Genomic DNA, 13,759 nt, shown 5'->3' on the forward strand with positions numbered 1-13,759 from the left:
GGGAAATTGGATTGCTTGGTGAGTCAACATAGATCTTCTGGGCCAAATGGCCTCCTTCTATATCAAATGGACTTACAGTATATCCTCATACTCGGTACTGCAAATGGGGAAGAGGTATTGCGAACTGTTACTTTCATCATTATTTCTGCATAACAATGATCTGTACCTAAGCCTGCAAAGAAATGAAGCCTTGGGAAACCCTCAATGCCACAGAACAAGGAGCTCGGCTTAGATGGCTAAATGGATTGGGATCTTACAAACCAGGAGTAAACTTTAGAGAAATATTGAAACCATTACCTGCCACCTTTCTTTGCGAAGTTTATTGAAGCTCTTCCACTTGATCTATAACAGAAACCAAGTGAATATGTTAGGACTTTCTTACTCCCTGTTACATCAATGGAGCGGAGATGCCTTGTCATAAACTTACCATGCCTGAAAATTCACCATGTTCTCGGAGTTCTGAGCAAATTTGTCCAGAGTCCGCAGCAGTTTCCTGCTGGTTACCATGGGAGATCGGCAATCAAACTATGCAAGTATGGGTGTCCTTTCAAAGGGCATTTACAACATCACAAGGAAGTGTCCAAAGCAGTTCTTGTCACTGGCTCAAGTTCAGCAATGTGATGGAAAGTGAATGATTGTCACAAACCTTTTCGAAACGTATTCCTTTTTGTGATGTGGGTGTACCTGGCAAGGCTGGTATTTATCACTTGACTCTGACTGCTTTTGAGATGTTGGCAAAATTGCAGTCCTCTGGTTAAGATACTTTATAGAGAACACTCGTCACACATAAGACCTTCCCCTGTGTTAGGAGTTGACTGCTGGCTACCCAAACCACCACCCTACCTTATTCCGTGCCCCATCAATCAAAGGCAATGGCTGCATCCAGTGTCTATCTCACAACTCTCCATTCACCCATCACCACCATGCTTACCATTCAATCATTGATATCAAATTAAGCCAAGTCTTAATTTTAAATTCTTATCCTTCCCTTCAAGTCCTTTCATGGCTTAGCTCTCCCTCAGCCTCTGTATCCCTCCAAAGCTTCAGATATCTACACAGCTCCAGTTATGGGCATTTATTATCCCAAAGTTTCACTGTTCCATCCCTGAGAGGTGAACCTCATGCTGCTAAGGGTCTAACCCTGAAATTAAACAAATTACTTTAATAAATTACCCCCTCTGCCTCCGTTCCCTCTTTTAAGCATCTTTTAAGACTCTACTTAACTCTTTCTGCTTTCCTCTGCACATATAACCTATCAGCTACCAATGTGGTTCATTACCTGGTCAAATTCCTGACCTCACCACCTTTTCACCATCACCGCGGCATCAAGATTGCAAACCAGCAGAAATTGCCATATTGAAAATAAAATGATCTTTGTTCCGCTAACATCCTAAAACTTCAGCCTATCAATTTAAGTATTTTCAACAGAGAGCATCAGGAGTGAGGGTTGTCCTGGGGTTTTGGTAAGAAAGGCTTTGTGAATCACCTGCCGGATGTTTGATCATAAATCTCCACAAAACTGGTGTGGATGTGATGATGTCCATTTTGAAGCAATTGTCAGTGGCTGAGAGGACCAGGAGATGTGCCCCCCGAAGCAGCAAACAGGACATCAGTGAGTCTGAAGAAGGGTCTCGACCCGAAACCTCGCCCATTCCTTCTCTCCTGAGATGCTGCCTGACCCGCTGAGTTACTCCAGCATTTTGTGATATCAGCCGGGCTCTTCAGTGAATATTTGGTACTTTCTCCCCATCTAAGGTCAACTGAAACCTCCTCCTGAAGGGAGACGGATACATTTCAACATTTCAGTTGTTTGCGGGTGTCGCTGAGAACAAGATACAGTTTAACCTCAGAGTGATTTAAGGGAGATGCAACTTCAAAGTGTCAAAGTGTTTCTATTACCTTTCAAATAACCCATTTACCACATCCCATGGCGTTACTACCACCACACATTTCTTTGTTTTCCAAACAATACATTCTATTTCAGTACACACTCACCTCACTTCAACCTCCTGAGCATTTTCACAGAAGTTCAGAGACTCTGCCAGCAGAAGAACAGTGTCTGATGGGATGCTGTTATCCGTGATACTGAGGTAAAGACAGGCAAACAAAAAAGGAATGGAATAAACAAAGTGAAGTTTGACTCTTTCCAGTGTGACCATGGTTACACGAAAGAATAGCTGCCCTTATATAGCTGCCATTACCACTCCACCTTCATCTGACCAAGAAAATCTCCAACTTTTCAGTCTATAAAGCTGCCTGCCGGGCAATTATAGTATGCTTACATACTCTGGCTAGACACTACAAGAGGAAACTATCTTAAAAGCAGAGCTTTTTATGTGATGGTACCTTGCCGGTACCTAGTACTGGCAACTCCAAAAAGTTAAACATCATTATTTTGTTTTCCAGCTACGTGGCACCCATGTTTATTAATTGTGAAAACTGGCACCTTTTTCTCTGCAGAAAAAGCACTGATTGAAAGCATCTCTGACACATTACACAAACTTGTACCCTACAATAGAGCAAATACTGCAATCCTTAACTGGAACCTTTGCTGCAATTTTTAGATCCAAATGCATGTAATCTGCTATCCGGTTTTGGATGAACCAAGGCATTCAATTCTGGTTATATCTGGTAATTATGATCTTGGCAAGGCCATTAAGAAAGAGAAGAAACACTTTTGGTCTAAAATGGAGAATCAGAGAGAACTGCGGCATTTGTGGCAGGGCTTCCATGCCATTACTTCCTACAGGGTTGAACTAAGTAGATCAAATGACATTGATGCATCATGGATATTGACCACCATTGAGAGATCTACAGGAGACGCTGCCACAAAAACGGGCAGCTGGTATCATCGAAGACCACACCACCCTGGGCTCACACTCGTCTCGCTACTACCATCGGGAAGGTGGTACAGGAGCCTGAGAACCATGAACTGCAGGTTCATCCCCATGACCATCAGGCTCTTGAACCACATTACACAAGCACAACCACAATCCTACCTCAGCAACGATCCACAATGAACTTTGTTTTGATTGCACTTCATACTTTGGATTGCACTGTTATAATCTGGCTTCTCTGTATTACTGAACTTATTATATTATTGATCATTATATATTTATTGTTGAGTTATCGAATTCAAGGGCCTGTTAAGCTACAGCATACAAGAACGTAATTGTTCCCTTCTGTAACCAGAGACTCGATGACAAGTATCCCGACAGGTTTTGGGAGGTCACTGCCAGCTGGAGAGAGACAGAGAGAAGTGCTGGGACCACAAACAGAAAGAAACACTGTGAAAGCAGTCACGTGATTGACGTCTGGTGAGAGCATTGCTGAAGATAACCTTTCATGCCTAAGTAGTGTGGCCTTCAGAAGGTGTCTGTGAATAACCACTTTGCAAAGGGATGAGAAGGAAAAGATGAACAGGCAACACAACTAAGAACTCTTTAGCCCGATAAGAAACGAAGATGTGTTTTGTTTATACAGCCCTTGGATAAGTGACAACTTGAAATGATTGACATCAGAGTTGAGGGAGCCTTGGGTTAGAACAAAGGCTTCCTTTAGAAGATTGAAGGAAAAAAAATGGTATAAAAGAATGGCAGTCTGAAACATCCGTGGTGACAACCTGGGAACAACTACTGAAGCTCAGAGAAGACTACCCCCAATCAACAGAGTGAAACTGGCCAATTGGTAATATCTTATTCCAAGTCATGAGTCTTGCGATTTAGGGTAAGAAATGATAAGCTGGAATAGTAAACCAAATGAGAAGTTATCTGATAGTTATTACTATCGCAACGGTTAAGAAACATTGAGACAGGTACATGGATAGGACAGGTTTAGAGGGATACGGGCCAAATGCAGGTTGGTGGGACTAGTGTTAATGGGACATGTTGGCTGGTGTGGGCAAGTTGGGCCGAAGGGCCTGTTTCCACGCTGTAAGTCTCTTTGACACTAAGTCAATGTTTTGCATGCTTGCTTAAGTAACGGGTGTTAAAAAAGATTAAGTTGTACTAAACCTTGGTTTAGAGTCTTTTATTCGACATGTCAGTTGATACGCTATAGAGCTAATAGTGTCAACAGTTCCCAATGCATTTGACAATTAAACTCAAGGTGAAAAAATTCTGGCCTAGCCTCTCATGCAGAAAACAAACAAATGCTCAAAAGGACATTCAAGAGAGAGCTGGATAGAGCTCTTAAGGATAGCGGAGTCAGGGGGTATGGGGAGAAGGCAGGAACGGGGTACTGATTGAGAATGATCAGCCATGATCACATTGAATGGTCAAGTCAAGTCAATTTTATTTGTATAGCACATTTAAAAACAACCCACGTTGACCAAAGTGCTGTACATCTGATTAGGTACTAAGGCAAAAAATGAAACATACAGTAGCACGCAAACAGTTCACAGCGCCTCCTCAATGAGCCTCATGGTGGTGCTGGCTCAAAGGGCCGAATGGCCTACTCCTGCACCTATTGTCTATTGTGACTCTCCAACCAACCAACCATCTGCAATAAAGTGGTTGTTTTATAGCATTCCAGTGGAGCTAGATTTTCTCAAAATCAGTCACTGTCTTCATAAAATGCAAGAAGCACACTCTTCTTTGGCAATGTAATCTCACTGCATGGCAATAATTAATCCCATTTCAGATGTATCGGATGACTTACTTCAAAGTCTCCAAGTCTTGTAGATCTGGTAGGTGATGCAGCAACTCTGCAATGGCCTCATTACTCAGTGCGTTATTTGATAAGCTGCAAGAAATAAATGATGCAAATCAAACTATGGAAAATATTTGGAGACACAAGAGCCTGCAGATGCTGGAATCTTGAGCAAAACACTGGAGGAACTCAGTGAGTTAGGCAGCATCTGGGAAGGGATTGGACACTTTGGGTCGTGACCCTTCTTCTGAAGTAGGTTCATTCCATCCCCAGATGCTGCCTGGCCCATTGAAGTCTTCCAGCCAGGGTGCAGTGCAGCCTTCAGGTACCTCATCCAAGTCCACTTTGCCCTATCGGCTCTAAAGGAAAGTTTCCAAAGTCAACACAGATTTCAAAATTGAGGCACATCCTGACAAACAGATGAGCGCACCCCCCATGCCCACAATTTTGGCAACGGCACCAAGAGTGGTGGTGGCCATGATGCCCTCTGGTTTACCAAGTACATGGACCTGATCCAATCTGGTGATAACCATGCTTTTCACACACAGATTTCCATTCACCTTCAGACATGCCTTCATTAACTGGACACAGTTGTAACTCAATTACTCAACTGCTTTCCCTCAATAAAATACTCAACGAACTGCAGCCCCTCCCAACTACTGATGCCAAGCTGATTACAAGGCATCAAGTCTGACCTTTGGTTCCTTTAAGCACTTCAAGGTTTCAAGGTCAGTTTATTGCCACGTGTACCAATTAAGGTACAGTGAAATTTGATTTACCATACAGCCATACTAAACAAAAAGCAACAAGACACACAACCACATAAAAGTTCCCATAACCCTCCTCAAGCACGTTCTCTATCACTATCTTGTACTTACTCAAGCTCTGTTAGTGCGGAGCATGTTTTAAGGATCAAGCAGAGCTGCCTCATGGTCTCACCATCTATTTCACACTCTTCGAGGCTGCAATACAAAGTGCAAAATGAAGTTTGAAGAGTGGCAGAAGACTCCAATTACAGAAGCCTTATAAATCCAGAGCTGAGAAGAATGATAGATCATCTCACTGATTAATAAAATTCTTACATGCCTTGACAGCCTAGATCCTGGCAGGGATATTAGATGCAGGTTCAAAGTCTCAAGGTATGGGCCCAGTCATTCAAGACAGAGACATGAAGTACCTTCACCCAGAGGGCAGTGAATCTTTATAATTTACCGCCAAAGACAGCTGGAGAGGCTCAGCTATTGAGTATATACACTGGACAGAGATTGAGTGTTTTAGATGATGAGGGATATGGGGTTTGTCCAGGGAAAGTGGCATTGTAACTAAAGACAGGTTGTGATCTTATTGAATGGTGGAGAAAGCTGAAGGGCTGAATGGCCTTCTCCCGCTTCTTTCTCGTTATGTTCTTACGCTGGAATTTAGAACGATGAGGGGAGACCTCTTGAAACTTAGCAAAATAGTGGAAGGCCTGGAGAGGATATTCCCACTAGTGGGAGAGTCCAGGACCAGAGGGCAAGTGTTATAGGGAGAAGAGGGGAGAATGGGGTTGAGAGGGAAAGATAGATCAGTCATGATAGAATGGCGTAGTAGACTTAATGGCCATTGATATGAACCCCTTATAAGCTCTACTTAAATAAGTAATTTCCCCCAATCTTGTAAATATCATTAAAAGATCCTGTGATAGATTCTTACCTTATTTTCTTTGGAAGACATAAGCCTTGTTTTCCAAATTTCCTTTCCTTTTGAAATCTAAAGTTGTTGAAAGAAATGATTTGACAATGCTCTGTTCATTTTAACATTGAAGAGTGGAATAAAAGCAGACATGGTGACATCTGGGTTATGGGTGAGAAAAGTTTAATACGGCTCTACTCTGAAGTAACTAGATTTCAGAAACAGACAAAACACACCGCTGATACTATAGTGAATTTAGCGCTCCAGACTAGAGACAGCACAGCACAGAAACATCCCATTGCATCCATCTTCTCAGAGTTTATGTTATGCATCTCACCCATTTTCATCTAATCCTATCAGCAAAACATTTTGTTCATTACTCCTTCATACAGTTATCTAGTTTTCCTTTAGGTCACAGTGACATCCATGACGATCAGTTTTTATTTACATTTCACATTCCATTGATTCCTTCGGTGAGGATTCCCCTCTCTCCCCCCCCCCTGTATTTCAGAATAGTCTTATAAGTGATGATTGTTTCTTTGTGATTTCTAGTCTTGGATTCCCATCTGTGAAAGTGTCCACCCTTTCCAAACCCATTCATAATCTTAGAAACCAAATTTACGCTAGCTCTTCGACTTTGTTATTTTAGAGCAAGGTGCCCCTGTCTGCCCCGGTAAGCACAATACATCTTTGCAAAATGCCAAGGATGGTCTTTGGCTTGTGAGACAGAAATTACTGACACTCTCTCTTTCTTTATTCTTTGTCCAATTTGGCTCCTGTTCCATCCGTTTCTCTCTGTTTTCAAATTTCTTCCTCAGTCTTTAAAATACCTTGGCTTACATTGCAAGACTGATAATCCCAACCTTCAGCAAGGTCTCAGATGATCTATTGCATTTCCACTTGTGATGAAAAGACTTTTCTTTGTTAATACGCTCGATGATCCATCTGAGCAATTGTTCCCCTTCACGTTTTCACACAAGAATGAATTCCACACCAACTGGGGCCTTCCTTATGTCCCTTTTTCAATCTTGCCAGAAAGGTCTTAATGTTAATTGTAAAAAGTCGATTGCAGAATGCAAGATTCTCGCACTTTCTGCGCTCGGTAATGTATGGATGCAAAGTGCGAAAAGTACTAGAATGTGAAGGAAATACTCCTTTGAAAACATTGTCCATATCAAAAATGGCACAATTACCTGTGATCCCCATGGAACTTGATGAATGCTTTTCCACTCTTCCCCAAACTAAAATGGAAATGGAAAAGGTGAAGTTAATTAAACATCAAGCCACAAAGCTGTTAAAGAGTGTATTACTCCAAAGTTTGCTCCTTCAAGTCATACACCATTCCCATTTGGAAATATGAATCTAAAATGTCAACTCTTTGCCTATTGGCGCTATGGCATGACCTTTACCCCCTGACCTCCAGCGGTTCAAGACAGCTCGCCTCTGCCTCTCAGGAGGAACTAGGAATGCACAACAAATACTGGCCTAGCTGGTGATGCTCAAATCCTGGGAGCAAATAAAAAAGATTGAAATCTATGTGTGGGTCGTGTTTCGGCACACCTGGGTTTTAAAATGTCAGCGCCTTTAGTTCACTAGCGACACCCCGCTGTTCAGAGGCATTAAGCAGCCCATCTGCACTATGAAACAGCAGGCTGTTGCCCATCTAGTGCAAAATAATGATTGAACTTTACTAATTCACCCGTCCGTATACAATATACGGTTAAGACATTGTGTAGACAAAACAGGTTTATCCTGCCTTCCAACCACCTTAAGTTCCCTCCTGTTATGCAAAAATCATGCTCTGAAACCTTTTTCATTATGTTAGTGTGAACAGTAATCTTCCTTAGCTCTGATGGCACAATACAGGCAGTGTGGAACATGCTAAACAGCTGCTGTTTACAGTACACAGATTGTAGGTGGGGCCACTCCCAAAGAGGAACGCATTTTTCAATATCTGGAATATTTCACGATCTGGGAATGTGCTTGGGCCTTTTCCCTGAGCAGCCGGCTTACCAGACACAGGACGTCTGGCAACTGTCTGCAGAGTTAGAGCAGCTAACGACCTGACCATCTATCTCATTCCCACCCCTCACAGAACTCATCTCCATCATCCCACTGGCATCCCTAAAATATTCTTGGCCTAACACTAATGGAACACTTAATTCCAACTTCAGTGATTCAGAAGAGTTAAAAAATATATATCAATTGAGACAAAATATTCTCCATACAATCTTGGTTCCCCATCAAGCTCTGAATGAGGTGTCATGGTGGAGCAGTTTGTTGGTGCTGCTGCCTCTCTAGTTCAGTGACCCCCGGTTTGATCCTGACTTTGGATGTTCTTTGTGTGGGGTTTGCAGGTTCTCCCTGTAACTGCGTGGGTAGTTCTGGCTTCCCCCTCAGATCCCAAAGGCATGTTGCTGGGTTAACTGCCTGCTGTAAATTACCACTTGTTCTTGTTATGGCAAAGGAATCAAAGAGGAATCGATGGCCATGTGTGAGAGAGAATAACACGCAAGTGTACAAGGACAAAAGGATAATGAATTGTTTCTCCAGGCATGCACCATATGGACCAAACAACCTTCTTTTGCGTTAAGTATAAGGCAGTGTCGTCTCGGAGAATAACGTAGAAAAAGTGCAGAGAGGGGCAGAGGACATTCTGAAAGTGTCATTCAGAAAATCAAACAATGGATATAAATGGACAAGGGTTTTGGTTTGTGGAAGAAAAGGGAACTGAACTCCCGTTTCATAAACTAGTTATGACTCTTTACTTAGTGGTTAGCACTAGATTATAAACTCTCCCTATTGTAGAAATGAATTAAGAGATTAAACACAGATATAATGTGTGAAACAAAAAAAAGGTATCACAGGCTGAGATCTGAGAAGCATCACATGAAGGAAATCCGAGATCTTCCTGGGGAGTTAAATGTTTGCGATAAAGTTTCTCCTAACCCAAGAAATGGGACAAATGACATTTCCCCTCAGTATTTTCTTGTGAAATGTTTTGGAGATTTTTCTGAAAGACATCTTATTCTCAAACAGAAATTTCACTTTAAATAATTTTGCAATGGGATAAAAACATCCTAACAGAAACCAGCCACACAACTGGAAAATCAGCTTTGCTTGAAGTGGAAATTATAATATTTGTTATTATTATTTCATCCTCTTTTGTATTTTCAGCTTACCTTATTGCCACCTCTGTTAGGTTTCTGATCTTGTCGATGCATTTAGTCAAGCAAAAGACACTAGCCATTGTGATGAAGTTATTGCTGACACTGCAGTGAGGATAAAAAGTTATTTTAGTCTTAGAATCATACAGCATTGGAAACAGGTCCTTTCGGCCAACTCGTCCATACCAACCAAAATGTCCCATCTATGCTAGACCCATTTATCTGTATTTGGCCCATTTCCCGCTAAACCCTTCCTTCCATGTACTTATCCAAATGTTTTTTAAATGGTGTTATTGTACCTGCCTCCATCAGTTCATCTGGCAGCTCGTTCCATACACCCACCACACTCTGTGATAAAGTTGCCCCTCAGGTATCCTTTTATATATCCCCATTTATGACTTGCTGAGACCAGTTGCCATCGTTATCAAACAATTTGTTGGTATTGAGAATATTCCTCCCATAGCAAACATCAGCAGCATTGTTATAAGACCACAGTGCAATTTGTCACGTTATTTAACATTTTTTACTAACACCTGTCACAATTTCCAAAAGACCTCATCGGCTCTTGAACCATTTCCTTAATCAAAGGCCTCTCTAAAATCTGCATGCATTAGTTCATAACAAGACTGTGCTTTGCGCTAATTATTTGGTGACAGCATTGGTAGGCTTCGTGCATCAGTAATCAAGGTGGCACAGCGGTAGAGTGGCTGCCTTACAAAGACCCAGAAGAATTCTTGAATCCGGACCAAACATGCTGTCTGTACGGAGTTTGTACGTTCTCCCTGGTCACATCATAAAATGCTGCTTGCTCTCCACTGACTCCACCTCTCTCTGGTAACTAGGACTTAACCAGACTGTTCTCAGACTGCCATATGTGATGTGATGGACAGCCTCAGAACTTGAGAACAGGTATCCATGATACTAAGACCGCACATTTCCATCTCTAAGATAATTCCATCTCCGCCCAGCCCCACCTCAGCTGCTGCCGAGAGACTATTCCATGCCATCTGTAACCCCTGCACTTGACTACCTGAGATAGGGCCCAGAACCCCACATTTGTTCAGTCCTCTGCAAATGTCGGGTCATCCAAAGATACTGTCCCCTAACTCACATCCAGTCCTTTGGATCCATCATCTCTGCCCTCATTTAAATACATCGGCTTCTGGGTTTGATCTTAGAGCTTACAATATAGACAATAGACAATAGGTGCAGGAGGAGGCCATTCGGCCCTTCGAGCCAGCGCCACCATTCAATGTGATCATGGCTGATCATTCTCAATCAGTACCCCGTTCCTGCCTTCTCCCCTTACCACCTGACTCCGCTATCCTTAAGAGCTCTATCCAGCTCTCTCTTGAATGCATTCAGAGAATTGGCCTCCACTGCAGATCTGAGGCAGAGAATTCCACAGATTAACAACTCTGACTGAAAAAGTTTTTCCTCATCTCAGTTCTAAATGGCCTACCCCTTATTCTTAAACTGTGGCCCCTTGTTCTGGACTCCCCCAACATTGGGAACATGTTTCCTGCCTCTAACGTGTCCAACCCCTGAATAATCTTATACGCTTTGATAAGATCTCCTCTCATCCTTCTAAATTCCAGTGTATACAAGCCTAGTCGCTCCAGTCTTTCAACATATGATAGTCCCGCCATTCCGGGAATTAACCTAGTAAACCTACGTTGCACGCCCTCAATAGCAATTACACCCCAATTCTCAAATTATTTCTAGGTGTCTTCATTCCATGGCTCTGTGTTCTCCAATGCTACACTCCTTGAATTCTGCCCTCTTGACTGAGCTTCTGCTTATGCCCATTAGGAGACACCCCTGCATCCGATGCCATAATCTCTCAAAGTGCCAAGGCCATCAACTCAACACAGACAATAAGAACATCAGAAACAGTAGCAAGAGATAAGGTAGACGCAAAAAAGCTGGAGTAACTCAACGGGACAGGCAGCATGTCTGGAGAGAAGGAATGGGTGACGTTTTGGGTCGAGACCCTTCTTCAGACTAGTTAGGGGAAAGGGGAACGAGCGATACAGACGATGATGTAGAGAGATAATGAACAATGGATGTGCAGAGCTCTCGTCGGAGAATAGGTAGTTGCATCATGGTGGATGTGAATTTGCCTCAATTCCACTTTCTGGCCCGTTCCTCATAATGTGCCTACTTGATAACTTGGCTACCATACGACTCTGAGCAGAATCTTTTAAATGGGTGATAATTTAATTATCCTGTAGTTATGCCCCATCAGTCTGGATTCCCTGACAAGAAAAAAGCCCTCCTTAATATTAACCCTGTGGATCTCTTAGAGATGCATGTATCAATATATCACCTCTCATTCTTCTAAATTCCTCTAGGTATCGGCCCATTCTGCCCAATTATTCCTTATAAGACGGAGCTCTTCATCCCAGGAACTAACCTAGTTTTCTTCCTGCATTAAACCACTCCTTAAACCTTATTGCCTCGACCATGTCTTTGGTTATCTTCCATGATATCTCTTTCTAAAAGTCAGGATTTGTTTGATGATATGCCTGTTGAGTGATATACCTGTTAAAGCCCATTTACAACAATATTGTATTGTGCATTAATAGTCAGAGTGAATGACTTTGCCTCTGATACAAAGCAATGTGGAGATAGATGGTAGGCCAGATGCCTGTGGAGATTCTGATCACAATATCTGTTATTTCAGTTTCAGTAATAAAGCAATGTATAAGCCATGCACAACATCAGTCTCTGGATATTTCATAAGTGATAGGAGCAGTATTAGGCCATTCAGCCCATCAAGTCTACTCCACCATTCAATCATGGCTGATCTATCTCTCCCTCTCAACCCCATTCTCCTGTCCTCTCCCCAAAACCCCCAAAACCCATACTAATCAATTTCCTGCTCCATATCCACATTGGGATAGGGAAGGATCTCACAATCGTGCCTATGAAGTATTATTAAAAAAATAGATATAGCAGTACAAATTGGTGAGCCTCAGATCAGCCTTTGCAGGTGTACTAGCAAAATTTCAGGACATCAAACCTAATTTATAATCTGCATTTTAATCCACTTATTCTATACAGCCCATTCTCTGACAGCAGAATAAAATGTCAATGAATAAAGTAACATTTTCCAATGTATCTGACAGTGTCTCAATTAGATTTCCACGACTACTTACTTTATGAGCCTTCCAACGTGCAGCTTTGGTAGCAACTCAACTAACTTGCTGAATCCTCTATCTCCAAGTGAGTTATCAGATAAGCTGCAAAGATAAATGAGTTGTGACAATACAGATTCATTGAAATGCACAGCACAGAAAAGGCGACTCCTCAACATACACACACACAGCTTGAAATTATTAGTCTATCCTCGTCAACCTTACACCACATTTCTGCAATGGTTTTTTTCTTCAAGTGTTTATCTACCTCATCCTTGAATGAGGTATGGGGGTATGGGAAGAAGGCAGGAACGGGATACTGATTGAGAATGATCCGCCATGATCACATTGAATGGTGGTGCTGGCTCGAAGGGCCGAATGGCCTACTCCTGCACCTATTGTCTATTGAATCCTTTAAGTTAAACTTTTTCTCCCAGCTTGTCAGTTACACAATCCTACCATTTGTTGCCTCGAAATATTTCCTCATGCTGCCAGTTGCCTAGGCCCACCTCCTTAAATCCATGACCTCGTGTTGCCAAAGCTTGGAATTTAAATATTTTTCAATTTAAATATTATAATATATTGAAATATTTGTCTTCAGTTATGCATAATCATTCTGCATCATATCCCACCAATGATCTCAGCCAAATCACAAGCAAGCATTAGCGACCGTAATTTGGAACCCAGCAACCAAATAATCAATATGCATTGGTTGTGCAAAGAAACAAATCTCACGTGGTTCTATTTAAACAAACTGTGCCATTGGCAGTCCAAGGAAGGTGTAATCAGAGACACCTGCCTCAAAAATCTTGACAGCTTGCAACGCTGGGACCAGGAAGATAGACCTTTTGTCCCTGGTTAAATAAATGTGGATATGGATGATATGGTGGGAGATCCGTGCAGTAAAATCTACAAAATAGAATCTGAAATCATCCCCATATCAGAATTTCCCACCATCACAATGTTCAAGCAACAATTGGAAATTTACATCTTTTATCTTATCATATCATATCATATATATACAGCCGGAAACAGGCCTTTTCGGCCCACCAAGTCCGTGCCGCCCAGCGATCCCCGTACATTAACACTATCCTACACCCCACTAGGGACAATTTTTACATTTTACCCAGC

The 13,759-nt window shown here is 42.1% G+C and overlaps 1 protein-coding gene across 7 annotated transcripts in view; it reads right to left on the reverse strand.

The window, feature by feature from the left end:
* nlrc5 (NLR family, CARD domain containing 5) overlaps nucleotides 1–13,759 on the reverse strand; it is a 123,491-nt gene that overhangs the window by 46,744 nt on the left and 62,988 nt on the right. For all 7 annotated transcript variants that reach the window (XM_078401661.1, XM_078401663.1, XM_078401666.1 and 4 more), the window contains exons 19-26: nucleotides 12,650–12,733; nucleotides 9,504–9,593; nucleotides 7,515–7,562; nucleotides 6,343–6,399; nucleotides 5,529–5,612; nucleotides 4,660–4,743; nucleotides 1,996–2,085; nucleotides 298–342 (exon numbers count right to left, since the gene is read on the reverse strand). In XM_078401661.1, coding sequence (XP_078257787.1) covers nucleotides 298–342; nucleotides 1,996–2,085; nucleotides 4,660–4,743; nucleotides 5,529–5,612; nucleotides 6,343–6,399; nucleotides 7,515–7,562; nucleotides 9,504–9,593; nucleotides 12,650–12,733 — 582 coding nt within the window. The remainder of the gene's footprint in view (nucleotides 1–297; nucleotides 343–1,995; nucleotides 2,086–4,659; nucleotides 4,744–5,528; nucleotides 5,613–6,342; nucleotides 6,400–7,514; nucleotides 7,563–9,503; nucleotides 9,594–12,649; nucleotides 12,734–13,759) is intronic.

This window comes from Rhinoraja longicauda, chromosome 6 (assembly GCF_053455715.1).
Source record: "Rhinoraja longicauda isolate Sanriku21f chromosome 6, sRhiLon1.1, whole genome shotgun sequence".
Taxonomy (NCBI): Eukaryota; Metazoa; Chordata; class Chondrichthyes; order Rajiformes; family Arhynchobatidae; genus Rhinoraja; species Rhinoraja longicauda.